This window comes from Puntigrus tetrazona, chromosome 16 (genome assembly GCF_018831695.1).
Source record: "Puntigrus tetrazona isolate hp1 chromosome 16, ASM1883169v1, whole genome shotgun sequence".
In the NCBI taxonomy this organism is placed as follows: domain Eukaryota; kingdom Metazoa; phylum Chordata; class Actinopteri; order Cypriniformes; family Cyprinidae; genus Puntigrus; species Puntigrus tetrazona.
Window position 1 is genome coordinate 13,498,350 of NC_056714.1, and position 27,763 is coordinate 13,526,112.

The following is a 27,763-nucleotide window of genomic DNA, read 5'->3' on the forward strand; positions in this document are numbered from 1 at the left end:
AAAAATGACCATAACTATGATTAATAAATGTTTTAGAAGTATTTTTCATTGTTAGTTCATGTTAACCGATGGCAACACATGGAAACTCAATTTAAAATTTATTAATCAAGCTTAATTTTAATTTATGATTTATTATTTTTATTTTGTTTGATCATAAAGAGTAAAAAAATATATATTGATCTACATCTTTAATGCGCATTATATGTATAAATTAAAATGAAAAGAGTAAATGTGTCCTTTATTGTTAACTCACAATAAAGTGCTTTCAAAACATAAAACCTCGCTGTAAAACATTACCAAATGATTGTATGAATAAGAATAAAACTTAAGCCTCTTGATTGCGCGTATGTGTGATGACAACCAACATAAAGTTTGTTCTGTTTTTCTTCCTCACCGCGTTACTACTTGTGCGCAATCCAAGTGTGAAATCCACCGGGATGCAAAGATCGCTGTGTAACAGGACCAAGAAAAATCTGAATGGAAATTATTACCGCCTGGTGCTCCGCAGCTCTCTTATTTCAGCAGAGAAACAGGAACTTACTCACCAGGAGGAGAAACGCACCGACTTCTCAAATGTCAACCGGAGGGTGGAGTATGTGACGTTCGACGCAGGCAGATCGGGAGGGGGAAAGAGAAAGAAAAGGAAGAACTTTTTTTTTCCGACAGCTTTTTCTTCTCCCAAACAGAAATTTCATACAAAACGCGTTAACTTGGGCGCTTCGGGTGGCGAATGAACGCGGCGATAAACGCGAGACGAGCGAGGAGGAGGATAAACGAGCTTTCGCGGAGATCCCTCAGATGTCTGTGCGACAGATGACAGCGTTAAAACTCGACACAGCGTGAAGCCTGTGGCCTTTTGACAGAACGGAGGTATGTTTTTACTCAACTTTTACACACGCATATTAATCTCTCATGGTGGGCCTGAAACGACATTCAGCCCAAACAGCGTGCATTAATCCAACTAATGCTTTAAATTTACGTATGTTTGTCAAAACGATACACAATGGCTTTTAAATTAAGATTGAGATTGCAATCATATTGTCTTGCTACAGCATATAGCCCTGTTGACTTGGTTCCACGGCACACTTGCGTAATGTTTCTGTTTTCCCTGCACCTCAGATATCCCCTTCAGCATGACTTCTGAACTGGACTCTAGCTTGACCAGCATCGACTGGCTTCCTCAGCTGGGGATCAGCACTTTGAGATCAGGCAAAGAAAGAGTGGAGCGAAAAAAAGAACGAGGAAGAGAGAAGGACATCCCTCCCATACCTACACCGTCCCCTGGGTCTAACTCCAAAGTGAAACCCCCTCACAGCTACGCCACTCTCATAGCCATGGCAATCAGCTCTGCTCCTGAAATGAAGCTGAGTTTGAATGATATTTACACATGGATCAGCAATACGTTTCCTTATTACAGCAGAGCAGGAAGAGGATGGAAGGTAAAGGCCGGACCGCTGCGTGACCACTTCCTTGAGCTAAATAGAGCGTTGAAGCACAGTTGTTCGTGCAGTTGCGTTCAAACTGGGCTTGTGGGTTGGGTTTACACCTTTTAATGATTAAAAAACGGTTGGGGAATAAAAGTGTAGCTGAAAGCAGTTCTTTTGTGCATCAGGGTCAGTCACGGAGTTAATGAAGGAAACACACTCTTGCAAAGCTAGAAAAATGTAAGATCATTTGACTATCTAGTCTTTTTGGCAAATGTCATGTGGTGCGACCTCAAAAAAACTCGACTCCTCCAAAAATTGTAATATTATTTCTGAAATAATTTAATAAATCACAACACTAAAAACATCAAAACAATGAATAATATTTATATCGAAGGTATGAAAAGTATTTTTTTTACTTGAATTTCTGGGGAGTTGGTTTTGCATCATATCCTAATGTCAAAAGGTGTCAAAGTGAATAGGCTGCTTTTAAGTATTGCATACTTAAAAGTTGCATATGATTCATTACACGGATTTCTAACAGATGTGCTGTCGATGTTAAATGACAGTTTGTAGGTGTGTAGTGATAGTTTACAGGAAATGTGATACAATCTCTTCCACTTCCCCGTTAAAGCTGAATGATATGTGATGCTCTTTAACTGGAAGTGGTGCTGGTTATCTGAGGAATCTGGACGTGTTTAAAAACTGATTTTAGGAAATGATTGTAACGTGTTATGAAATGTTATTTATTCTTGTGGTGGCAAAGCTGAATTTTCAGCAGTCATTAGTTCTTCAGAAATTATTTTAATATGTTGATTTGCTGCTCAAGGTCATGCTGATTAATATTTTTGTGGAAACCATAATGCATTTTGCAAGATTCTGACAAATACCAAGTTCAAAAAAACATTTTTTTAAATTCATTTAATGCATCTGTGCTAAATAAAAATATTTATTCCTTTACTTTACCCAAAGCCTTCTTGTACTGCATTATAAAAGTAATGCATTATGTTCTGTAATGCATCTTTCAATGCAATGTACATCTCATAAATAACTGAAACCACAGCACATTTATAACACTTATCAATTCATTGTAATGCTATGTATTTAAAATTCAGTTATAATTATTTACAACAATATCTAATGCATTACAACGCACATTATGAATAATCCTTTATACCCATAAATAATACTTTATAATGCAATTAAAGACCCCAAAAACTCACCGACCTTTATCCTTTGTATGGTTATACGTATGTATATATAGACACATTTCTGTTTTATCTTCTAGAACTCAATTCGACACAATCTGTCCCTCAATAAATGTTTCCGAAAGTTCCTCGACCACAGAGCGATCCTGGGAAGGTGATGTAGCCAAATGCATTAATATCTAATTGATTTTAAATAGGAAATATTATTGTAACATTCTCAAATCCACACCGTTGCTTACTAATGCTGAAGCTAAAATAATCACCTGTTTTAGGGCTCATACTGGACGATGGATGTACCGCCTGACTCGGCTCAACCCAGGGGAGTTAAACGTGCTTATCCTAAAGAGGAGGAGGTAAGAGTATGTCACATGAAGTATATTCATCACCTCTGTGAGATGATCAGTATTTCACTCACTGACGTCTCTCTTTCAGGCTCCATTCTCAGAGGCTCAAGTGCCCGTCAGTCAAGCAGAGCCCCTCCAACCTCAACCAGACACCAAAAGCACGTTCTCTCCCCCTCCTTGCAAGGTTTAAAGTCTTTCCTTCTGCTTTTCTATTTCTATAAAGGATTGAGATCCTCTCATAGCAGAGCTTGAGCTCTGAGAATGAGGAAATGAGAATGTGTGGTAAACAAAAGAAAGTTTTCATTTCGAGTGAATTTAATTGCATGCATCGGCTCGAAAGAACAGTTCAAATGAAGTTTCAATTCAAATTCTGTGATTATTTTCTCACCCCCGTGTAATTTTAAATCTGCATGGTATATCAGATCTCTACTATGCATTCATAAAATAAGTGCCAAGTTGTTGGAACTACAAAAATAGTGCTTAGATGCCATTCAGGTTATTGTTTTTATATAGCTTAACCAACACTGACATCAAATAGAGGTGCCATATTCGAAATATATCAACTTACTAATAACGTGTGTAAGCATTAAACAATTTTTGGCATTAAACAATTACTGTCAAGATTTAGTAAAGACACGCAGCAAAGAAATAGCAGCCACAGACAGAATTACTTTTTCAGCTGACCTTATGCCTTAGTAGGAAATTCCCTTTCAAACACCACACAAAAACATGTTTTAGCCCAGTGTGCACATGACACAGAAAAAAGTCCTTTTTGGTAAATTAATGGAATAGTTCACCCAAAAATGATATTTTACTCACCCCGAAGCCATCCTAGGTGTATAGGACTTTCTTCTTTCAGACAAACACGAAAGAAAAATGACTCATGTCGTTTTCCGCAAGAGCGCAGAGTTCCGGCTTCTTGGTTGACCAAGTTCCGAGTCAGAAATCAGCCAAGAAGCTGGAACTCGGCACTCTCTCTCTCAGTCAGTCAGTTACTTTCGTTAGAATTTTACTTTTTTTTTTATATATATATTTTGTCACAAAAAACCATCGATCTGCTTCAGAAGACATGTGATAACCCCAATAGTGGCTGCTATCCACCCGCCTTACCAAGCTTTGAAAGAGCCAGGATCAATTTTTTTAAAACTCACACTTTTAAAAGAAAGTCATACACACCTAGGATGGCTTCAGGGTGGGTAAAATACTCCGTAATTTAAATTTTTGGGTGAACTATTCTTTGAACTTCAATTTTCAAATTGTCTTTTGTGTTTAGCAGAAGAAAGAATATAGGTTTGGGATAACATGATCGTAAGAAAGTAATGACATTAATAACAATAATGGCACAATAACATTTTCCTTTTTAAGTGAACTGTCTGTAAATATTCGAATTGAAAATTTGAATTGTGCTTCATGAAAGAAAATAAGTTAAAGAGTTTGGCTTTGAGGATGAGTAAATAATGTATTTTTGGCAGAACTGTTCTTTTAAGTAGTATATAACATTGGTTGTCCAAATAACTCTTAAATGAATCTCTGCTAATTAAATTAAAACAGCAACGTCCCAGCATTCCGGTACCTACATCTCTTCCTTCGAACCCTCATGCTGACCCCTCGCTACGATTCTCCTTCGCTGATTTGAACCTACCAGATCTGTACAATTCCTTCCAGTCCCTCTGTCGCTCTGTAAGAGACAGAGTCACCTCACAATGTAAGTAAATCAGTTTTTCCTTTTAGCTTGTCATTTATTTCGATTCAGAATCACAGAGTTGTGTGCATTGATCACATTCTCTCTCTCTCATAGCGGACATTACCAGTTTACTTGGACTAACTCACGACAGTACGCCTCTCCACACACCAACCCTGCCTCCTCTCTCCCCCTGCCCCTGTCCAAACCCTAACATGAACCAGTACACCAACCCTACTCTAAACCCAAATCTCAATACCAACGGCAACTTCAACCCAAACACACCCAGTACTAACTCCAGCTTTATCCACAACCTAAACCCAAACCAGAACTCTACCATTCATCCGAACGCCAACACTGAGCCCGACAAGCTGCTGCACAGTAATGGTGGGTAGAACTATTCACTGACGTGTTGATGGGGATGCGAGTGTCCTGACCCGCTCTTTCTCTCTCTCTTTCAGCAGTTCCTGCAGATTGGTTCAGTAACGCTGACTCTTTGAGAGAGAGTTTCAGAATTGCTAGTAGTCTGGACTGGGCTAACATTGATCTCACCAGTCACCCTGGTCAGTACTCAGATGTAGCCTTCATGCTTTCACTTTCCGCTGTGGATTTTTTTGTTTCAAGTGAACATGTTGGAATTTGTGAATCCAGAAGCACTACTTAATTAATCTATATATCTATATATATATATATCTATATATTAAATTAAAATATAATAAGTAAACAGCACAGCTGTCATAATGTTTCTTGAGCACTAAATGTGATAATGTGACATTGAAGACTTAATGATGCTGAAAATTCAGATTTGTCATCACAGGAATACATTATATTTAAAAACAAATTTTAATTTAACATATTATTTCAATTTGAAAAAATGTCACAGTATTAAATAAATGCAGCCTTAGTGAATGTAAGAACATTTTGTGGGAACCCTGTAACTGAATCCAAAACCAACTTTATTTACCTAAAAATTTATTTTGCTGAAAAGGGATAATTAACGGTTGCATTTTTGGACCAGCTTATTAAAATAAACGTCTACAAATGGATAGACATGTAAAAATGATTTTGTGTGTGTCATGTTGCTTAAAGGTTTGTTCATTTATGGATGCATTCGAAGTACTACAAAACTACAGTACATTACTGCAATTAACTTTTCTATGTTATTTTCATACAGACCTGGTAGAGAGCATGCGGCAGGCCGAGCTCTGTGACTGGGCGTTGGATTCGACACTCTTCACCTCGCTCTGTGATTCACTCAACCGTTTCTTCACTCAGAAGGGTCTCATTGGCTCACCCTCTGGTGGGCCCTCCTCTTTTGGACAAATGGCCCCACCTCCTATGAATATGCCGCCCACTAATCCTCCCAGCCTGGCTAGTTTAACTCAACCCTCTCCACTCATCTACCCCTCTCAGCTCCCTCCTGGCACTGGTGAATCTCCCCTCCAAAGTCCCAGGAGAACCCTGACCCCTCACACCCAGAACCAGATGGCACAGAGATCGCCGATCCAGCAGCCCACCACAAGCCAGCCTCTGACTCCTAGCAGTACGTCCCAAAATGATTCTAACTTCTGTACAACATCAAGACGTTGTTTTGGAGAATGCTTTAACTGTTTTTACCCACTGTCCCAATACAGCACTTCAGACTCAACCACTGACCCCAACAGGACGTCCGCACTTGAAGAAAGTCAACAGCGAGGAAATCCAGGATGATTTCGACTGGGATTCTTTGATTGAGTAATTTTGTTTTGCAGATAAATACACAGCAAAGAAAACATACAATTATCGAGAAAAGGCATGACTCAAAAAGTAAATGAAGCCAACTCATTCATCTCGTTTCATTTACAAAAGCAGCACCGCTGTAACAATGTTCATCATTCAGCTGTTTGATTTCCTTATGGCACAATGGTGCTGCTATAGTCAACTGCATGTTGGAGAACAATAATAGCAGCACCAAATTGTGAGGTTAACCAAAATTTGCAATGCAAAATATTTATCATGTTTGTTTCTAAACCGCTCCAGACCTTGAAGGTTGGGGTGGATCGATCCACGCCAGGCTGCCTTGTTATGTAAGTGTATTACAATGTAAATAACATTAGCATTTCCAAAGCCTTAGCCAGCTGACAATGGCTCAGTTTTTGCTGAATGTTGATAAAGGCTTTAGTCAATTTAATAGCTGTTGGAAGAATTGTTTTCGGAAGAAATGATCTTAAATTGCACTTTTTCAACAAATTGCATGTACACTAACAATTTCTGGGAGAATAAATGCAGTTTAACAGTACACTGAGGTATATTATGGCAATATATATGGGTGTATTTTGACTGAAACCAATTATGACATATATTGCTTTATATTTTGTCACATAGCAAATCCCCTTAGGGTACAATTGTCTTATCAAAAACAAAATAAAAAGAATGGTTTAATGTTTGTCATTTTAATTGCCGTTTAAAAGCAAACCAATGCCAAAGAAAAAAAAAAGCGTAGACCTTTTTTTTGTGATTTTGTTTTTATTTCTTAAAGTTCTTTGATTTTTTTTTTCCTCCATTTTATATTTAAATGTGAATGTCAACACCACACGATTTTTGACCATAGCCAATATTAGAGAAATGTCTCTAAAATTTTCATATATATAAAATAATTCATTGAAAGTAAATAAAGAATAACAGCATGGATCATGTCATTCAGTCCCCAAATTTTATGATTTCCCATAATCATTCAGGTAATTTTCTTTTTCAGTTTCAATAGCATTAACACTTTCCCACTTGTGTAAATGTTCAAGGAAAAAAAAAATGTGCTGAAGTGAAATGCAAAGACAGGCTGATTCCACGTGAACAGGTGTCGAATTAATGCTTTGATTCTTACAACTGTCAAAAAACAAAAAAAAAAGTGTGAAAAGAAGGACCCTTATAACAAGTTAAGAGTGCTGAAAGTGAGACTATGCTGATAAAAACCCCCATCAGAAGCACAGGACCGAGTGAAAACAATGGACACATCATATAAGCTCACTCTCTCACTCACTCACACACACACACACACACACACACACACACACTCACCATCTCTTCATGTGTACCACTTAACATGGACTGAAATTTTGCAGGTGGTCAACGGAGACCAATCAGGCATCTCTTTGAATGGCAATTTCCAGTGCGATTTTCCTTGGTTTAATCGATCCCAGGAGTCAGAGACATACGATTAAAATAAATTACACAAGATTACACATAAATTAAATTAAAAGTAATACATCTATCGAATGATTTTTTTTTTTTACTAGAGTTGTGAATAAAACAGCTGACGACTTCTCAGTCTGTTCAGGGCGAGCCCATCACAGTCATACTTCATGCACTCTTTCATCAGAGGGTCGACGGCTCAATGAAAGGGGGAGAAAGGGGTGTATGATTGAGTTCATTAGTGGCTTGTTTTCCTCCTCCCTTTTCTTCATGTTTCTGAACAATAACAATCATCCTAATAATATAACAATATTAACAGCCTGCATTCATTGAATGAACCCACCAATCGTCCATGTCTGTCAAAAAAAAAAAAAAAAAAAAAAACTAATAGGGAAATAAATAGACTTCAAATACTGTGTAAAATAAAATGAAATCCAAAAAAAAACTGAAATGCTGTTTTGTGAAAGAAAATAACACATTTTTGTTTTTACTTTTTCATTAAATATAGAGATGTACACACATTTCTTTTTTTGTCAAACACAAACTGTTTGTGTTGGTAGGGCAGGTTTGGATTGGTTGGATTTAGTGGACAGGGCACGTGGGATTGGTGAAATCTCTCAAAGGAGGAAAGGATTGGTGCTTGTGCCTGTTGTTCCACCTCCCATAGATCCTCCTGTTCCCATCACTCCACCCACGCCCGACGGCCCGCCCAAAATCAGTGCAGGCTGCGCAGGGCCACCAGGGCCCATCAGCAATGGATTTCCTGCGGGACCCATGGGGGATATTCCACCAAAAGGCATGCCCATTGGGCTGGACTGTACCATTCCCATGCCCATACCAGGGGCCGCCATAGGGACCCCCATTCCTGGCATGCCCATCCCCGGCTGAACCATTCCCACTGCTGGTGGTGGCATGTGACCCAGCATAGGATTCTGGGGAATGGGGCTTGTACGGAGCTGGCTCAGACCGAGCGAAGAAGGTTGAGGGGAGATGGATGCCATCGGGGTAGCGCCGAAAGGATTAGAAGCAGATGGTGGGGTCGGAGACACCCCTCTACTGGAAATGGCACTGCCTGGAGTAACTCCCATACCTGTTGACGAGGGGCCTAAAGTTAAAGGAGAAAACTAATGTTAGAGATAAACAAAACATGATTTGTCTCTAAGCATGGGCTGTTTTAAATACAAACCCTGTGTCTGTAGGAAGGGGTTGTGAGATGTGGAGGAGATGCTTGGTGGCGGTGGTTGTTTAGGTTTGGGTTTTGATGATACTAGTGAGTCCAAATCCACGAGTGCAGCATTGGGACCCAAAAACGACTCTGGCGTTTTTCGAACAGGCAAGGAGGAACTGAGCGATGAAAGGTCAAAGGGCACTGGGGAGCCTGTGCTGCCTCCACCTCCAGCATCACCTCCCGTCACCGAGGAGCCTCTTCTTTCTGGATCTGCTGTGTGGAAAAAAAGAATTAGATGTCAGTGGTTTAACAATATGATCTTGTGAATGACTAACAATGGAACAGGATTGCTGTCCACAGCAATTGCTAATTGCTTTGCATTAAACAGGTCCAATACAATATTAGCATACAAGCATTTTTTAATATTATTTTTTTATTAACAACCATCATCTAAAGTGAATGACTTTTGGTTTTTCTTGAATATGTTTAGGGGTGCACCAATACTATTATTAGACTTGGTACTGCACTTCTCATAAAAATGCTCCAATACCAAACGCCGATACCAACAGTGTTGTGTCCAGATAAAGAATTACCAACAACAGAAAGCAGATTTTATTAGAGATTAAGGATATCTATGAAGTAGAGGTCTTCACGGGTCCAATGGAATGTGTTCAGGTCCAAAACTTTGCCTCGGGTTCAGTATTAGAAGAACGTTAATTAGCAAATGGACCCTGACTAGATCAACACACACGACCAATTCAAGATTTTCAAGATTTTAACTGGCAGTGAATGGGGATTGAGATTTTGATGTCCAAAAAAGTGCATCCACCTATCTATCATAAAAAGAGCTCCACATGGCTCTTTGGGGTTAATAACCTAATAAACCTTTCTGAAGTGAAGAGTTTGTGTAATAAAAATTTCTGATTTTCAAAAGCAATATTTTTTTTGCATTTTACTGCATTTTTCCTGACAAATCCTAGTTTTGTACTTCTAATTTGAAATTGGTGTGGTGTTTAGCTTTTTTCTGTGTGCTTATGCGACTGATCTTTCTTACAAAAACATTATGCTTCACTTCAGGATTGGAGGCCCCTATGATAAGTGCATCTATGCATTTACATGTGCAAGTATACCTGTGCCGTTAGTTTGTTTTACTGAGCCACTCCAGGGGTCAGAGGTCAGACCATCAGTGGCAGGGACGGCTCCTTCCGCTGCCCAGGGATCGGTTGACCCTGAGAGCGGGGTAGGGGCCGGAGCCACTGAGGCAGCCCAAGGGTCGGCACTTGGAGGGGTCACAGCTGGAAGGGATGCAAGGAGAGGTCAAGGAACAGAGGACATCGTGAATAAAGAGGAAAAGCCAGGGTAAAGACAAACTGGGATACTGGGAGGAGACATGCTCTATACTCTAACCTGTGGACGCCCAGGGGTCGGAGTTCACTCTAGAGGACGATTCACCCCATGGATCCGGGGCTACTGTTGCTGGTGCTCCCCCCCAAGGGTCGGCACTCGGGGGTGAGGCGGGGGAAGCGGCTCCCCACGGGTCGGCAGGGCCCCACGGTCCAGCGGTAGATGCAGGAGCCAACGCAGGAGGCGGAGATGGTCCAGCGGACCCCGTCGCAGGGGCCCCCCATGGATCTACAGCACTCAACTCCATCAGAGATGACTGAGAGAAAGACATGTCAGTAAGAACGTCCTCATTTTGAAATGAGTGCGCGAAAAAGCAAAAGAGTGAGAGGGAAGCTTGTTTGTACAGAGAGGACAGACACTTACACTTGCAAGTGGTTCAATAATAGCTAGTGTGGCGAAATGGCAAGAAGGAAGAAACTCTAGAGGAAGTGAAACAAGCTCACACACATCGCTGTGCTAAAGCGCGTACGCAGGGTGAGAGACACAGACAGAGCAGGTAACTCTTGGAGAGTGAGAGGCAGGTACACAAACACGCAACCCTCGGTAACACAACACACTACCATGTGTACACCTCACGCTCTCATCCTAGAAGAACAACAACTCGTCAAGCATGAACTCTTGCTGACACAATCGTACACAATCACACACCTCCTCGGGCTTGGCTTTCTCCCTCTTACTCTCCTCGATGGCCATCTGCAGCCTCAGGTCGTCTCCCCTGCGCAGACGCTCCTCCTGCCAATCACACACCACCGTCACATCATCACAGTGAACCACGTTCTGCGGGCTGATGGGAAATGGAGTCTACTGAACTGTGGCAACCTGACTCCCATGTCTCACCAGCTTCAGATTGTGCTTCATGGCTTCGGTTAGGTACAAATCAACAACATTTAAAAGTAGTGGGCGGTTCATCTACTCTGACATTTCATTGATAAGCTCTGATGGAATTACAAAGAATGAACAATTAATGAGAATTATAGGTACTTTCGGAATTAGTCATTGATTTCATCATGCAAAAGTGAACAATTTGTTCAGAAGGCGTCAAACAACAAAAAATGTTAACAAGAGGTAAGCTCGACACACAAAAGAACAACGGAAATTTTTAACCTTCTTAAAAGCACTTACTAGGTATTTCTTAGACATTTCAATTGTTCCATGATCACTCTGAAGTATATATTAAGTATATATTATTTCAGGCTGATCTGTGATTTGCAAGGGAAGAGGATAGCAAAGGAAGAGTTCATCCACATTGACCTGGATGGATTTTTTGCTCCCTGACCTTTTGGTGGGTCTCCTGGCTGATTGAGAGTGCGTAGCGGAGCTCTGCATCTTCCAGAGGGTCATTGCTAGTCTGAAGGAGGGGGGCAGGGTGAGGACAGATGTGAGTGAAGGAGTGAGGGGGCAAATGTGCAGAAACTGTGCAGAGGACGGGCCAAATGTTTCATGTGTGTCATTCTACTTTAGAGAAACAGCCCAAATTTATATTCTATGATGACAGTTAGGGAAGAAGGCAGAATTAGGGAACTTTAAAGATGGGCATTGTTAACAGAGCTCAACAGTAAGAATGGCCCAGTGCCAGTGTGAGAGAGTTGAGCCAGTTGACAGAACTGTCACTGGACCTATTGTGGCACATATCTTAAATTTCTTGTTTAAGATAAAAAAAAAAAAAAAAAAAAAGTTCTTGTATTATTATTATTATTATTATTAAATTATATAGTGCAATAGATGCTTAAAAAAGGAAAAAAATGGTAAATCATTTTTTTATTCTAAATGATGATTGTAAATATACATTTAAATTCCAACTGTTATAAAACAATGTCTAACAAAAATCTATAATTGCGTTGTGTGCCAGTTAAATATTGCCAGAGCAATCTGAACTACCGGCCTACAGAAAAAATTCTTACTGCCGAGCTCTCATTGGGATACCACAGTTAAAATTAAAACTTTTGTAATTCACTAGCATGTTTTAAATCAGTAAATATATTTCACAAATCACAGTCCATTAGAGCATTTTATTACAGGACTATCTGGAACACTTGATTAGAACAGACTACATTTTGCTGTCAAATATAATGGCTCGTTTCCACTGAGCATTACGGCGTGATTCGGTACATAACACCCTAACCCACTGCCATCACTACCCTCACTTGATAGGTGTGGTGTATGAGAGAACAGTGAACGACGATAAAGCATGACAATAAACACAACTCTGCCTTTTTTTTTTGTCAGTTTAAATGAACAATAAAAGCCATTATAACAGTATAAGAGGCTTACGAGAAAAAGACGAAAGCAACCAAAGTTAGTGCTGTACTATGGTCAACTTCAAAATAATATAAAGTTAAATATAAATTTGTGCTTAGTCAAAACTATATGACTAGAAACAAATAATACATGCATGAGACCACGAGCGCCTGTTAAATATAACGTCACCTAAAATAAATTGTATCTCATATTTAAATCACTACAGAGACGTCAGTGCCAGCACTAAATGTCAGAAGGACTAGCCGAGCTTGAGGCTTCTTTAAACGAATACATAAGCACTGAGCACACGGTGAACGCCAGGAGTTACGAAATCAGCATATCATATAGGAGATATCTTTATAAATTAACCATAGATTTGAGTTTTAAATTACTACATTTTCACCTGAGAAAATCTTAAAACTACACACACAATAACAGCAATATTTCAAAAATTTGTGGGTTTTTGGCCAATGGCGTTTCATAAGTCCACAAGAACAGAAAAGAATGCATACTGAGAAACTATTGTCTGTGTGAAAATATAACATTTAAAAACAGTTCTTTTTTTGTGTTTGCTCACTCTAATGTAAATAAGCCGATGTAAATAAACTCACGGACAGCAGAGCAAAACGAGTGAAGGGGATCCACTTGCATCACGCAGAAGTGATGATTCTAGTCGACCAATCGAAGTTCTGCAGTGAGTTTAGCTCCACCCTTTAGTGCCATTTGCAGTGCTAGATACCATTACAGAAGGGTGCCAAAAAAGTTGTATGGATAACAATTGAAAAGGACATACTAGGATAACGTCCAGTATCATACTGTACAGAACAGTAATGCTCAGTGGAAACTAGCCATAACTGGCCACTAAAATATATAACCGAACAGTCTCAGGCAAACAATTTCCGGTACTACAGCATGGTCTCATCTTTAAATAAATAAATAAATAAATAAAGTACAGTTAATATTTCATCTTCACAAAATGAAGATCTGATCCCCATGTCAGGATTTATTCTGCATATGACCAGCTGACTCCACATTATCTCTTACGTAAAGTTCTTCAAAAATGCAATTTCAAATAAAGTATGCCAACAGAGCCCTTTCCATTTCTGGTAGAACAACTATTCATCTTCCTCTGCCTCTGAACCAGCTCAGCAGTACATTTTACCTGCAGCCTGAAAACCTGATCGCCGATTGGCTGAGAGACTTTACCTGCTCCGCCTCTTCCTTGCTCATGGCCAGTGCCAACTGGAGCTGCAGGTCCTCCTCTCCAGAGCTCTGGGGCCACGCCTGCTCAGCATCTGCTCCCGAGTGCAGTCCTCCCCCTAAAGCAGGAGCAGAAGGGGCCGAAGATGCTAAGGGAGGAGTCAAATGACAGCCATTATGATGCATCAATAGATGGTGGAGTACCGGTCCCTAAAAGTGCTTCCAGAGCAAAACGCTTGCCAACCTCCATACTTGGCCAAAGCTGTGAAGTGCACTCAAGAGTGTTTTTATAAGGGTGCTGACGAACATTTGAGTGTCTGCCCTGACCCCTTCATAAGCCCCTCCTACCTCAAAGCACTACTAGTTCTTACCACTGCTAGTCTGTGCCATCTTCTCTTTGGTCTTGAGTGCATGAATCCTCTCCTCTCGTAGCCTCTCCTCATCTTTTAGCAAAGTCACCAACTGTTTGGCCTTTTCCCGTACATTCACACCCTGAAACATTCACACAATATGTAATGTATGCATATAAAAATTATTGTGTTTTGCATAAAGCATATAATGAATAATTTAACAACCTGAACTACATGTTGCCGAGTTTGAGGTAGTGTATGAGACTTTAAATTAAAATAAAATAAAATCTACTGGGCTGATGTTTTTGTGGTTTAAATATGAGTGGGAGAAAGACCTTGGTTGAAAGTCATGATGTTTGAATTGACTGCACAGAGAGACCTTGAGTGAGAGACTGCTGTAGTGTGTGAATCACATTTGAGAACCTTTGCTAACATGTTGAAGGCCACTTCAAAACCAACACCGAGAGCTCTTCTTTTATTTCCTTATCGAAAGAGAGATAACAAGCTTCATTTGCACGTGTGTGTATAAATATAACTTCTTGTTTGTGTGTACCTGGTCCTTGCCGTCTCTGTCAATATACTGGAAATCTTTGAGAGTCTGAACGGCGTAAATGTTTTCCCTGCATTGCTGTGCCACTCTCTCTGAACCCGTCTTTATCAGATACTCCATCAGAGTCATAGCCTGAGGAATAGCAGAAGTAAACATACGATCAGATTTTGTTTATAGCCTCATATACCACACAAGTGAAATTAAAATCGCCAAACTTACTTTATATACATGTCTCCAGTTCTTCCCGTGGTCGTTGAGTCTCTTCCAGACCATGCTCATAATCTCTGAGAAGGCCACTACATTGTATGTCAGGTCAGCAATCTCTGACATCAGAGAGCTAGAGGGACCCCATGGGTCATTAGAGGTTGCTTCCCTAACCTTGGGGGGAGAAAAAACAAAAAACTTTATTTCGTTGACTAACATTGAATCACACTTTTATTCTTTAGGCAGGGAATTTATGAAAAAAAAATAATCATATGTGATGAGATCCATTAAAGATTTAGGGTTTAGCAGTTTTGGTCATCAGTTTTTCAGCCTAAATAAAAATTCATTTGAGGAAAAAAAACAAACAAACAAAAAAAAAAACAGCAGAACAACAAAACCTTTATCAGGAACTTGAATAAAAGGCAGTTTCGAGGTCAAGACGGAAAATAATGTGAAAAGACGAACAGAGAAAATGAAAGCTGGGTTAGAAAGGTAAAAGTCTAACCTTTATCTCTGCCTCTGAGTAATTGTGAACAATGTTCTTCACTTGTCGCCGCAGCGATGATGTCGACATGGCAACAGGCTGGCTATCAGGTTCTGCAAAATCTGGGACATTGTAAAGCAATGTCAATAAAACACTAATAAGGACAGGTACAAAGGTAAACAAAGCCTACGCATTTTTCAAAAGGGAGTGTATTAGCTCTGAGACTGAAATATCTAAGAATGACCAGGAGATACCAGCAGGACATTTATCAGAAAAAAAAGGAAACGCTTTGGCTGCTATTTAAATGCTATCCATCTCTCCCTCTATTAAAAAAAAAGACCCAATCTAACATAATATCTCCAGTACCGTGCACACCCTGTAACCATGAGAGCGAAGCACCAGGAATTCCCCAACCTAAAAGTCCTGTAAACACAAGAGCATCTGATGACGTGTGAGTCCGGCTCCAGGAAGTGTGAGTGAAGTGCACTATACCTGGGAGTGTCGGTCTCTCTCCCCCCCTCTCGATCTCTCTCTGTGTGTGCGCGCGCTCAGGTCGGGGTCTCTTAGTGTTTAGCCTGTCCACTGTTCAAAACATCCGCACAGCGGCCACATGAGGGCCCAGAAGCACAGATGTTGGGTGAAATAACTACGAGAAGAAGAGAGGTTTAGACGAGAGGTGCAACATACGGGGATGAACGCTGGTGCAGCAGTGTGGAGGCTTAAAAGCACAAAAGACATACAACTCCGCTCTTTGACAATAGAGAAAATGCAGTAATAGCGGACTGCGCCTGAAGGCACTGTACATCGCTCATCTGTAACATCAGCTAGGTGTAGAGCAACTACAACAAAGCTGAAGCTAGACACCTGCTGTTATGTGCATTACATCTATCACTATAAAGCCTCATTTATCATATTTGATACACAGATTTAGTCGCTAAATTATCAGTATGATTATAGCTGTTAAACAAAAACAACTGCATTCCTCTGAACGATAATTCATTTTTTAACAAAAAAAGTATAGTACTTTCAGTATAGTACTATAGGCCACCTTCACATTGTGGTGCTTGTATCTTTTTACAGTTCATTCTTAAACTATATTTATGAAGAAAAAAAAAACTATATTACAAAATAATTTACTGTATGGAAGCCATTTAGGCTTATTTAATTATCTGTACATCAATTAGGCATCAAATATAAAACTTAAAGGATCATTCAGCTCTCAATAATCATTGAACCGCATTAAATGTTTATCAAAACGACACGCTCCGATTAAAAAACTCAGCATTTAATAATCATCTTACTAAGACACAGAATTGGAATATAAAGTGAGAAATGATATGTATTATATGCAAGTAGTCTGTTATAAAAATCTCACTGAAATGACAAGATCTTAGAATTTAATCTTACATTTCGTCCATATGAACAACCAAATTGCACATTTTTATTCAGACCTCTAAATACATTTTTTAAGCTGCATATTTTAGGATACATCATACATGAGCCATACAACCCCTGTATATGGAAATAAACAAAAAATAAACCAACCCAAACTTTGTCATACATACGCATACATATTTACATACTCTGCCTAAAGGTTCAATACAACTTACACAGTCATAGTCAATAAAAATACATATTTCTGTCAGTTATTTCACCTTTTACATGGTTAACAAAATTAAACAGGTATAACATCGCCCGATCATATTAATAAACAATCATGACATTAGCACCCTTGACTACATTCAAGGCAAATATACTAAAAAATATACTAAAAAGTGTCGGTCAGGCGGTAAAGTAGTAGTTGTTAGGGTGTATTAATATGCAGCACTGTTGTATAAAGCTTTGACCTGATAAAAGCCCTAAAGTCTCCTTCAGGATTCAGGAGCAATGTACAAAAGTCCGAGTGAACTGTTGTCAACGAGACCAGACACCTTTAACTTCAACCTCCATTCAAAGCGGTACAATCAGGGGTCAACAGGTGGTTTTCAAAAGCAAGTTGATGGGGTGATAAACAACATTCAATTAACTTATCTGTGACAACTTTTTGCTTGGAAACGTGCGTGAAATCTGACAGTTGGCGAATCGGATGTGCATCGAATCAGTTAAAGCGGCGTGTTGTTTATCTTTGTCTGAGCAGAAGACAGTGAAAGCTATCAGACAACAGCACAGACCTCTCCACACCTCCACCCAGCTAACAAACGAAACGGCACTCATTCCCAGCCGCTAGACAACTCTTCTAAAGTTACTTCAGCACTGAACAAGCCCTGTGCGGTCCAAACAAACAGAAAGAGATCACTGCCAAGTCCACTAGAGATCAGCTAGCCGAGGCTACTTACCGCGGGGCTTCTGTTCTTCCTCTCAAACACGACCAGACATCCAGCCGAGCTGCAGAAAGTGGGCTGTTATCGGTGGAGACGGGGGTAAAGGGACGCGCTGTTGCCTCTGTCACGGCGCTAAATTAAAAACACTCATTTAGAGACGCGAGCGCCGCGCTATGCTAACTCAACTCATAAAGAGACGCGCCTGAGTGCGTGACAGACTGACGCCACCGCGGTTTTCCCTCACGACTGTCGCCCTTCGAGCCGTGCTCGTCGTTTAAACATATAACGTGTCATGCAGCCGCTTTCGCTGATATAATAGCGCTACTTTGGCAAACAACGCCTGTACTGACCCTGCTGTTGCTCGGATGGTACGAGGAGATGGCGGCACTTCCGCTTCCGTTTCCCCGCAGCCTGACGGACCGCGCCCCCTTGCGCGCTCAGAGATTTGAATATTCATGAGCCACGGGAATCACTGGCTTACAAATGGTGTGTTTCTGCGATTTGAATAGTGGCTTAGCCGTGTAATAAAAGCACCGAATCTAGCTTTCGAAAATCTGGTATGTGAATATCACGGAAACGCATTTAATGTTGTCGTTTTGGTGACGCTGTCAAACTCCCTTAAGAGTGCTGGCACTAATTTTGACAACGACGGCTGCTATGCGCTATTAACATTTGTGGCACTCGGGTGTCACGTTAACCTATACGAGCCCATGAGTTATGAAGAGATGACAAGTATCCTTTGATATTTACTTTCCTAACTTTACAGCGATGCTATAACACACCGTGCCCACATCGTGGCGATGTTTTCAATTAAATTAAATCAAGACAACCTGCAGCACACTACACAAAACAATATTCAAAGGCCCCTCCCATAATCCAGAATATTTCTTCCACTATGTTCTGCTATAATATATTTTTTTTTTCATTAACAGAAACCTCGCGTGTCAATCATTTTTAATTCTATTCAGATTTTGTAAAAATATTGTTTTTATATTTTATTAATTTACATTCTGTTCTATTATTATTATTTGCAATTGAATTAATAAGACTATTTAATCTAAATCATGCCCTTAGGCTTAGATGTTTGCTGAGGCTTTCAAAAATATTCACAAAAGCAAGTGTTCCTCTAACAGGGGCCGAAGCTCATTTATTTTAGTGAAAATGCTATAAAATATTCATACAAAATACTCTCAAGTCTCATGATCGGCTGCATTATTGCACTTTATTGTACAGAATATTACTTAGAAATGCACTGTGCGATGATGGCACTAAAGAGAAATATATTAGCATAGTGCCTGCATAAGCAATAATCATCTTCTCTTTCACTTTTTTCACGTGTCAGCAGTTTCACGTTCATCTCCAAAGAATAATTTAGGGAAGTTTTACTTTAAAAAAAAATTATGATGTGTGGTGTATTGTATTTAAATTAATTCAATAGCTTGTAAAAACTATCTTAAGGTCTGTGACCTTCATGAAAGCAACAACAGATTGCTTCAAGTCGGGTGGTCTTCTGAGATTTTATACCAAGTCATATGTGCAGAAACCATTCAAAGGTTGAATAAAACAGACACTGAACCTTAAAGTATAATAAAAACTCTTAGAAAAGCACACATTCATGCAGAAGAACTCAAGGCCACCACGCACGGCTATGACCGCAAAGAAGAGTTTCGCACCTCTATAAAGATTCAATAGTGAATACATTTGATATACATTTTAATTTGTTGATAATATAAATAACTAAATTCATTATTTGCAGTGCAAACACATATGATTTATTGCTACCTATCTGCATATTTGGGTTATCGGGTAACATGTTAAACTAATTCTATGCTGTCTCAGACATACCATGCGACATTTGTGAACAGCAGGAGAGTGACAGAAGCGTAGTTCAGATTATGAATGGAAATGAGACGAGAGGGACCGATGAAGCCTCGTTGAAGTCAACAACAGACCGTATTAGCAACAGCTTCATGCATGCAGAGCAGCTGGAGAAATAGAAACGGCCATGGTCGCGATAACAGGGATTGTTTGCCTTACGTAATATACAGTAGCCATGTTGTACTCGATATATTAAGGAGAATCTTTCTGAGACGTAAATGTAGAAACGAATTGATTGTGAAGTGCAGAGAGGGAGAGAGCTGAGGTTCAGGGTAAACTGAGAGTGAGATATAGAAAGAGAGAATGTGAACTGGCAGCGCCGAGCAGAAGCTTGACGTGGAGAGGATGCTTGTATTGGGTTCTGCCAGCTTTCAGCTGTTAGTTTTGTCACTCAGAGGTTTTTTTTAAGAAATAATTCCTTGCATTTAGCAAGAGCGATTTCGATCGATTACTGATGATGAGGTTTTGTCATGGGTGAAAAAAGTGACTTTTTAAGTATAATAAATAGAAAACATTTATTTTAAATTCTAATAATAATTCACAGTATTACTGTTTTTATATTTTAATTGAATAAATGCAGCCTTAGTGGCCATAAGACGCTTCTTTTAAAAACATCAGAAAATGTACCCACCCTAAACTTTTGCACAGTACATTAAGCAATTGCAAGAAATCATCTTTTTAATCATAAAGCAGTGTCTTAAATTATTTATTTATTTATTTATGAATGCATGTATGTATGTACGAAAAAGGGTTTATCCAAAAAATAATAATACTGCTTTTAATTGTGTTTTTTATTTAATTGTGTTCTTATTTGACACTAGCCTAGGTTGTACCCATTTGTCAGTAAGATTTTTTTCCTTATTTAAAACAAAATAAAATTTAATATGCTTCCGTATTCTTTTGTATATTTTATTATGTACAATCAGTTGAATTTTTACAATCGTTTGAATTTCTACATAAAAAACTGAATGACAACGTATCATTATTCAGCCAAATAATACTTATTTGAAAGTTCACAAGTAAAAACTTCACTTACATTTAAAGTACGGACATAAACTCACTTTTGTGAATTTCCTTTGATGTTGACATCTTAACGTCTTTGATAGACGTTCGGATATTTAGGTTGCCATTTTCACAGGGAATATCTAACCATATTATATCTAAAACAGTCATCAAACCATGGGCATCTTGTTAAGTGTTTTAGTGTCCTGACATTCTCAAGACTGCATTTCATGTATTATTTTTTACGCAGGTTATTATTATTATTATTTTATCCAAAATAAAAAAAAACGTGTGACCGATAACGTCCAAAACCAAGTAAAGTGATTACAGTATAATTTTTATTTCATTTACATTTGCATTTAGTCATTTAGCAGACGCTTTTCTCCAAAGCGATGTACAAATGAGATAGGCAATAGAAGCAATTTCAAACATTTCTGCCACATTGCGCTGTGTATTTTGAAATGCTTCCTAAAAGGAACGTTATGCTGTATCACAATGTTAATGCTGTGGTCAAGTTCCTCGGAGCAATTGGATTTCGTAAGTGCAAATGTCTTGTTATCTTCTTCAATCTCACTTGATCCAGCAGAGCTGCTGACTGGAGATGCTGTTCTGCACAGTAGGAGGAATTTACTAAGTATGAAAGTGATAGCGCTAGTAGGAAGAGGGAGATCAAGCGAGAGAGAGAGAGGAGGATTAGCAAAGAGACTGCAGGGAACAGCAGGAACTCAATAAAGTGTTGCAGAAAGACTGACTGACAGGTGGAACACATCGGGACGCTTTACTGACGTACGAGAAGAAAGCGGGCGAGCGAGGTGTCTGGGAAGGGGCTGCATAACTCGCTGTTGTACTACATGGCTATCTGGGATGGAAACATGCGGAGGAATTTTTGGAGGGAAAAGGGGAGAGCGAGCTAGAGAGAAAGAGAGAGAGAGAGAGAGAGAGAGAGAGAGCAGAGGAAGGTGGTATGAGTGAGGGCCGTCAGTCTCATTGGGGATCGAAAGAGAGAGAGCACAGATATAAAAATACTCAGTAGCAAGCAACTGATACTCACACTCGCACGGCGACATCTGATTAACTGCCGTCGATCTCAGTTGTGCGTCGATAACAAGCAACAGACAGTTTGACTCAGATCTCAGCTCTGTCCAGATGGGAAAGAGACAGTGAGAGAGAAACTGACTGTTTCCAGGACGTCCTGAAAGACCTGCAGCGCGGGACAATGACTGTGAGTCAAAAACTGCTCTTATGGGAAATTCTCCATTTCACAACAACACACGTTAACAAGTGCCTAATTGTTACCGGAAATGATTAAATAATATAGAAATACGTAAGAATAACACACACGCGTAAATATGTGCAGCTTTATGGAAGTAACTCAGGACTGAAAAATATTTTATCCGGCTAGATCCTTTAAAGCTGGGTTATACACCTGTGGTTAATATGAAGAGCTCCAGCCGTTCTCCGCAGCACATACTGCACATATCCCCATTCAAAATCATTTTTAAAAACACATAAGCGAAAAGGGTCTTCATTGCAATTAAATGGAAAAGGATTGAGTTTCACACTATATATGTACAATACAGATTTTTTTCATTTTTACTCATTTACTTGATTAAAAAAAATACTAAAAGGATTGTCAACTATTATTACAGCTTAAAAAATTGTTTTGCATTTTAAAAAAAAACCTAAACGTAAAATTTCAGTTACTTCATTACTCCAGTCCTCAATGTCACGATCTTTAGGAAATTACTATGATGCTGATTTGGTGATCAAGAAGATTTCTTTTATTATCAATGTTGCAGACGGTTTTTGCTGCTTAGTATTTTTGTGGAACGCATGATACACTTGTTAAGTATGTTTTTAAAAAAAGTTAAATAAGGACATGTTAAACTGATCAAAGGTCACGGTAAAGACATTAAGAATGTTATTTATTCTGTCCTTTTGAAATTTCAATTTTTTAAAGAACCTTAAGAAAATAATTTAAAAAAAGAATAAGAACCGTTATTATTATTATTGAGCACCAAATATGCCTATAATAACAATATCTAATAGAAATAGATTGGAGAAATGGAGAAATGGTTGCTAAAAATAAAAAATCAGCTTTGAATCAAAGGAATAAAATACATTTAAAAATGATAAAAAACAAAAAACAAAAAAAACAATTGTTTTATTTTAAATTGTAATCAGACAGACAGCCCGGCAGACTAATAGATAGATAGATAGATAGATAGATAGATAGATAGATAGATAGATAGATAGATAGATAGATAGATAGATAGATAGATAGATAGATAGATAGATAGATAGATAGATAGAGTGCAATATTGCAATATTTACAATACCTTTGTATTTTTAAAGTATTGTAAATAATTAATCAACACTAATATGATATGGTTTTAAAAAACGTACTTACAAGGGGTTCCTAAGAAAGTTTGTAATGCCTAACAGCAAACACAGTCTTTACAAACTTTAGTCCTACTGTACATTACAGACGTGAAGGTTACATGGAAAATGTAACAAGCTAGAGCCTGCACGTCCACCCCTGGCTTCTTATCAAAGACCACTGCCAGAGACATCTATCAGTAAGATAAAGGCTGTTCTCAGCGCCTAGCAACGCTCCACCAGGCCTACATCACAGACTTATACAGTCGTAACTGAATGCCACAATTACATGTTCTTTGATGGTTCTGAAAGCGTGTGGCGCTGCTTGGTGTTAGTGAAGGTTACACAGACTTACAAAGCAAAAACACGAACACAGACGCCGACAGATCTGTTGTGACGCACACTTCTAGGAACTTTAATCAACAAATGCCCCTTATAAACGTATAGTGCGCAGTGTAAACATGAGCTGCTTGCTTTGTGTTACGTAAAACACACTTGCAATATACACCCAAGCTATTTCAGGGCCATCGAGGTGTTAATGGGCTTATGGTATTGTTTGACCATTCTCTGTCTGGCATAAAGGTGAAGGCTGGTGAAAGAACTGACAGATGGGAAGTTCAGCTATTATTATTACACCGCTCTCTGGACTACACCGATGTCATTCACTTGTCTAATTGACTATTCTCTCAAGCAACTGATCAGTCTGTTCTTTCATTTCATGTCCATTTATTTGTTTGTAAACAACCATATAATATGTACGGTCCGCCAATTATTACAAAAATTACTATACTATGTTTATCTGTTCATATTAGATATCATAGTAGGTCGACATTGACTATTTAAATGTGCTTGTTCAATTAAAAATTTTAATTTTTAAACTTAAATTGATTAAGTCATTAAACTCTCATTTAATAGGACGTTATTTTTTTTAAAGAAATAGATTTTTTTATTTATTATATTATTATGCATATTTATTAATCAGTAATTGCAGTCATTAAATTCTCATTTAATAAGACATTTTTCTTTTTAAAGAAATAGATTTTTTTATTTATTATATTATTATGCATATTTATTAATCAATTGATTTTTACTATTACTATTATTTAAACGTAAAAAAAATTCTGGTTTATTCAGATGAGACACGAGAAAATAAAAACAGGATCAGATTTGAACCATCTGGTCAATTTGAACCATTTATTGGTTATAACTTGAAAACATTTGTAATCTTACTTTTAATAAATGACAGCTTAATTTTTACAAAGATTACATAGAACAAAAGAGGCCCACTGACTGAAAATGATCACTGCGCGATTCAAAGTTTGCGTGTTGTTTTGTTGTCAGTCTGCACCTAATGAACTGGACGAGCTGTGCTACCTCACGGCCCAGTCCATGACATCACTGGTGACATCACAGCACTTCAAGCTGATCAAAAAGCTGGGAGAGGGCTCGTACGGCAAGGTGATGCTGGCGGTGCACCAGAGGAGAGGTCAGTTGATTCGTGTTCACCTGTTCGGTTCGTGCTGAGGACTGCGACAGACAAGACAGGGTGTATATTTAGTGAAAGTGAAGCGCTTCTTACTTTAGCGATCTCTGAACTTCCAGGAACCCCGATGGCTCTGAAGTTCTTCCCCCGCCGCTCCACCACTCTCCAAGCTTTCCTGCGGGAATACAACCTCTCCGTCTCCTATTGCACACATCCTTCTCTAACACGGGCTCTAGGCATCTTCTACTCCACTCCTTCTCACTATGTCTTTGCCCAGGAGGCTGGTCTCTATGGCGACCTGTATGACGTCATCGTGTCAGAGGTCAGTAAAACAGTAGATTTAACTGATTTGAATTTCACAAAAATGTCATCATTTTCTCACGCTAATGTTGTTCAGAAGTGTTTTAGATGACCATTAGACAACTTTATAGTGGCTCCTTCTCTATAGGGCCCGGGACAGGGTCCTTTGTCCCTCTGGGCTGTAACCGAAATTATGATGACGCATGCATAAATGATGAGAGGGGCAATTTTCGTAGTGACGTCTTTCCAGGGAACAATGTATCTTTGATTATTCAAGCATGTGCTTGTCGTCTGATATCGTCACTCCCTGTTCTCATTCTCCTGCCAAAAACAACAGCTCCCATCAGCAGCCTTAATACATTAATGCTGTTTAATGGGAGTACTGAAGAGCAGATTAAATACAGAACACACAGAACACACAACTGAAGAAATAACAATAATTAAAAACAAGCAAATAAGGTAAAATAAATACAACAAACATAAGAATTGAAATAACATGATTTATTTTAAAATGGAAAAATTCTATTAATATATAATGACATTAATATAAAGGCTAATTGTTGTACATAATAATAATAATTTATTTATAAAAATGAATGAATGAATGAATGAATGGATAACAAAAAAACTAAGACGTAATGAAAGAAACGAACGAACAAATACAATAATAACGATAATAAATTAAAATGAAGTATAAATAGTAATAATATTGAACAAGTTAAATAAATAAAAATTAGAAACTAAAACAAAAATAAGAAAGAAAGAAAGAAAGAAAGAAACACAATAACAAAAATACAATAATAATAATAATTATAAATATAAAACAGCAATGACGTATTAACAGAAAAGGAAATGGCCAGAAATGTAAACAAACAAATATTTGATGATGATAATAATAATAATAATAATAATAATAATAATAATAACAATAAAGGAAAATATACAAATAGTAATAATATTGAACGAGGATAAATAAGGTGGAATGAATGAAGAAATAAATAAATAAATGAAAAAAATGAGTCATATAATAATAACTAAATAATGATAAATTAGTAATTAGTATTTCTGAAAAGCAATATGTTGATGTTTTTCTGTAGGAGGGGGTGAGTGAGGAGTCTGCACAGCGTGTGATGTCTCAGCTGAGCGGTGCTGTGTCTCATCTTCATTCTCTTGGCTTTGTGCACCGTGACATCAAGCCAGAGAACATCTTCCTGTGCGACCGCGCTTGTCGCTGGGTCAAACTGGGCGACTTTGGCCTGGCTCGAGCACAAGGGACCGAGGTCCGTGCTGTGTGGTACAACTCCCCTTTCTGTGTGCCTGAGGTGGAGGGAGCCAAGACAGCCAGCGATGCAGAGGAAGCGGAGGACATCTGGATGTCCGTGGAGCCCAGTTTGGATACTTGGGCTTTGGGGATCCTCATATACTGCCTGCTGACGAGCTGCTTCCCCTGGGAGGAGAGCACTTCTGATGACCCCTCCTACTGCTCGTACAGAGACTGGTTCAACCGAATTCAGCAGAGAGAGAAGACACAAGACACTGAGGCCGAAACTGATGTGCCCCCACAGTTTGACTCTTTAAGCTCCTTCGTTCTTACGTTGCTGAGAAAGCTGCTGAACCCGCTGCCCCGGCTTCGGCCCGGGCCTGATGAGATCCTGTCTTACCTCGGAGGACCTTGGTTACTGAAGACAGAGAAAGAGGAGAAGAGGAGAGAGCAGGAGGCACAAGTAGAGGCCAAGAAGATGCTTGAGAGAGGAGGGGTGGAAGGGGAAAAAGAGATGTTGGGACGGAGGGAGAGATAAAGTTCATGCACGATAGCAATATTATAAACAGATGTACTTTATTTTCAGGATGTTATATATAGCGTTTATATTTTGGAATATTAGTTTTTTATATCAGTAGAATAATTTTATTATAAATCTGGAGAAACTTGGACAATGGATCCAAAGCGTTTGAACAACTGTACAAGTATTAATGTAATCGCATAAAAAACTATTATATATTAATAGATTTATAATTTAATATATAATTTGGCCACATAGAATATATATACTTTTTTGTAGCTTTTACAGATATAATATATACTTTGTATATGGTATATTCTAAAATTATATTTAGAATTATATAAATGCGGTACCATTAAAGCATTTGGGGTTGATTTTTTAAACTGTATTAAAAGACGTTTCTTATGCTTACCAAGGCCGCTTTTATTTGCTCAAAACAGCTACATGAAACGTTACAATTGAAAACGTATCTATTTGAATACCTAAAAGCAAAATTTTCAGCAATCTTCAGTGTCACACGATCCTGCAGGAATCATTCTAATATGCTGATTTGGTGATCAAACATCTATTATTTTATTATCAGTGTTGAAAACAGTTGTTGCTTCTAACAATGTACTTTTCAAGACAATTTTTGTCCATTTTCTTTTTAGATCATTAATGTCCGCACTTTTTTCCTTACAATAACGGCTCAGTGTTCGGATACTTCAGCTACAATAACTGTTTCTCACAATGAGCTGGTAATACTAAAATCAACAGTATTGCCAACAGCCTTCTCAGGTGCAATGCATAAGTATTCACTCAACATGTAGAGAGGAAAACAGGTAGGTGTAGATTAATAACGCTCATCAGATGTGGGTGGAATACTTAAACACTGTTTCTACCTCAAACCAGCTGTTTTGATGCACATGTAAATATGTTTATATGTGATTGAATAAACTTGTTTTGGTGACTCATTTACTTTCTTCAGTCTCTTATATAATCTGCACTTCTCAAGTTACACTTATAAGTCGACATGCACGCATGCGCACACTTCAGATGATTCGACCAGAACAGATATATTGACAGGCCGCTTTAAATGCAGCTCTGCTCCACTCGAAATAGGACAAGAGAAGTGTGAAATGTTAAACAAATACAGGTACAATGGGCCGGGTGTCAGGTTAGTGTTGTTCTGGGATTGACTGGATCAGTTCAGATAT

The 27,763-nt window shown here is 38.6% G+C and overlaps 3 protein-coding genes across 5 annotated transcripts; 2 read left to right on the top strand and 1 right to left on the bottom strand.

Annotated features, from left to right (window-relative positions):
- The first annotated feature begins 465 nt into the window (after positions 1 to 465).
- foxj2 (forkhead box J2) lies at positions 466 to 8,229 on the top strand. Its single transcript, XM_043261307.1, is given in 11 exon segments — positions 466 to 870; positions 1,120 to 1,439; positions 2,713 to 2,755; positions 2,758 to 2,786; positions 2,905 to 2,985; positions 3,065 to 3,160; positions 4,528 to 4,681; positions 4,775 to 5,044; positions 5,119 to 5,220; positions 5,832 to 6,200; positions 6,292 to 8,229. Coding segments are annotated over 10 exon segments (1,554 nt in total). The 5' UTR covers positions 466 to 870; positions 1,120 to 1,133; the 3' UTR covers positions 6,396 to 8,229.
- A 52-nt stretch (positions 8,230 to 8,281) lies between these two features.
- On the bottom strand, positions 8,282 to 18,153 carry epn1a (epsin 1a). 3 transcript variants are annotated; one of them, XM_043261305.1, is made up of 13 exons: positions 17,760 to 18,153; positions 15,916 to 16,069; positions 15,445 to 15,545; positions 14,955 to 15,113; positions 14,739 to 14,867; positions 14,207 to 14,327; positions 13,842 to 13,984; positions 11,674 to 11,745; positions 11,046 to 11,129; positions 10,401 to 10,653; positions 10,124 to 10,288; positions 9,012 to 9,263; positions 8,282 to 8,930 (listed from the first exon to the last, which is right to left on the bottom strand). In XM_043261305.1, exons 3-13 carry the CDS (start codon positions 15,511 to 15,513, stop codon positions 8,443 to 8,445), a joined length of 1,935 nt encoding a protein of 644 aa, XP_043117240.1. In that variant the 5' UTR covers positions 15,514 to 15,545; positions 15,916 to 16,069; positions 17,760 to 18,153; the 3' UTR covers positions 8,282 to 8,442. The 3 variants fall into 3 exon arrangements, with proteins under 3 accessions (XP_043117240.1, XP_043117239.1, XP_043117241.1); XM_043261304.1 differs by having other exon boundaries at positions 9,012 to 9,266; positions 17,760 to 18,152; XM_043261306.1 differs by lacking the exon at positions 11,674 to 11,745 and having other exon boundaries at positions 9,012 to 9,266; positions 17,760 to 18,152.
- Positions 18,154 to 21,367: 3,214 nt separating this feature from the next.
- On the top strand, positions 21,368 to 27,520 carry sbk3 (SH3 domain binding kinase family, member 3). The gene is made up of 4 exons (XM_043260155.1): positions 21,368 to 21,846; positions 24,345 to 24,489; positions 24,606 to 24,808; positions 25,884 to 27,520. The coding sequence occupies exons 1-4, from the start codon at positions 21,841 to 21,843 to the stop codon at positions 26,583 to 26,585; spliced, it is 1,056 nt and encodes a 351-aa protein (XP_043116090.1). The 5' UTR covers positions 21,368 to 21,840; the 3' UTR covers positions 26,586 to 27,520.
- Positions 27,521 to 27,763: the final 243 nt, after the last annotated feature.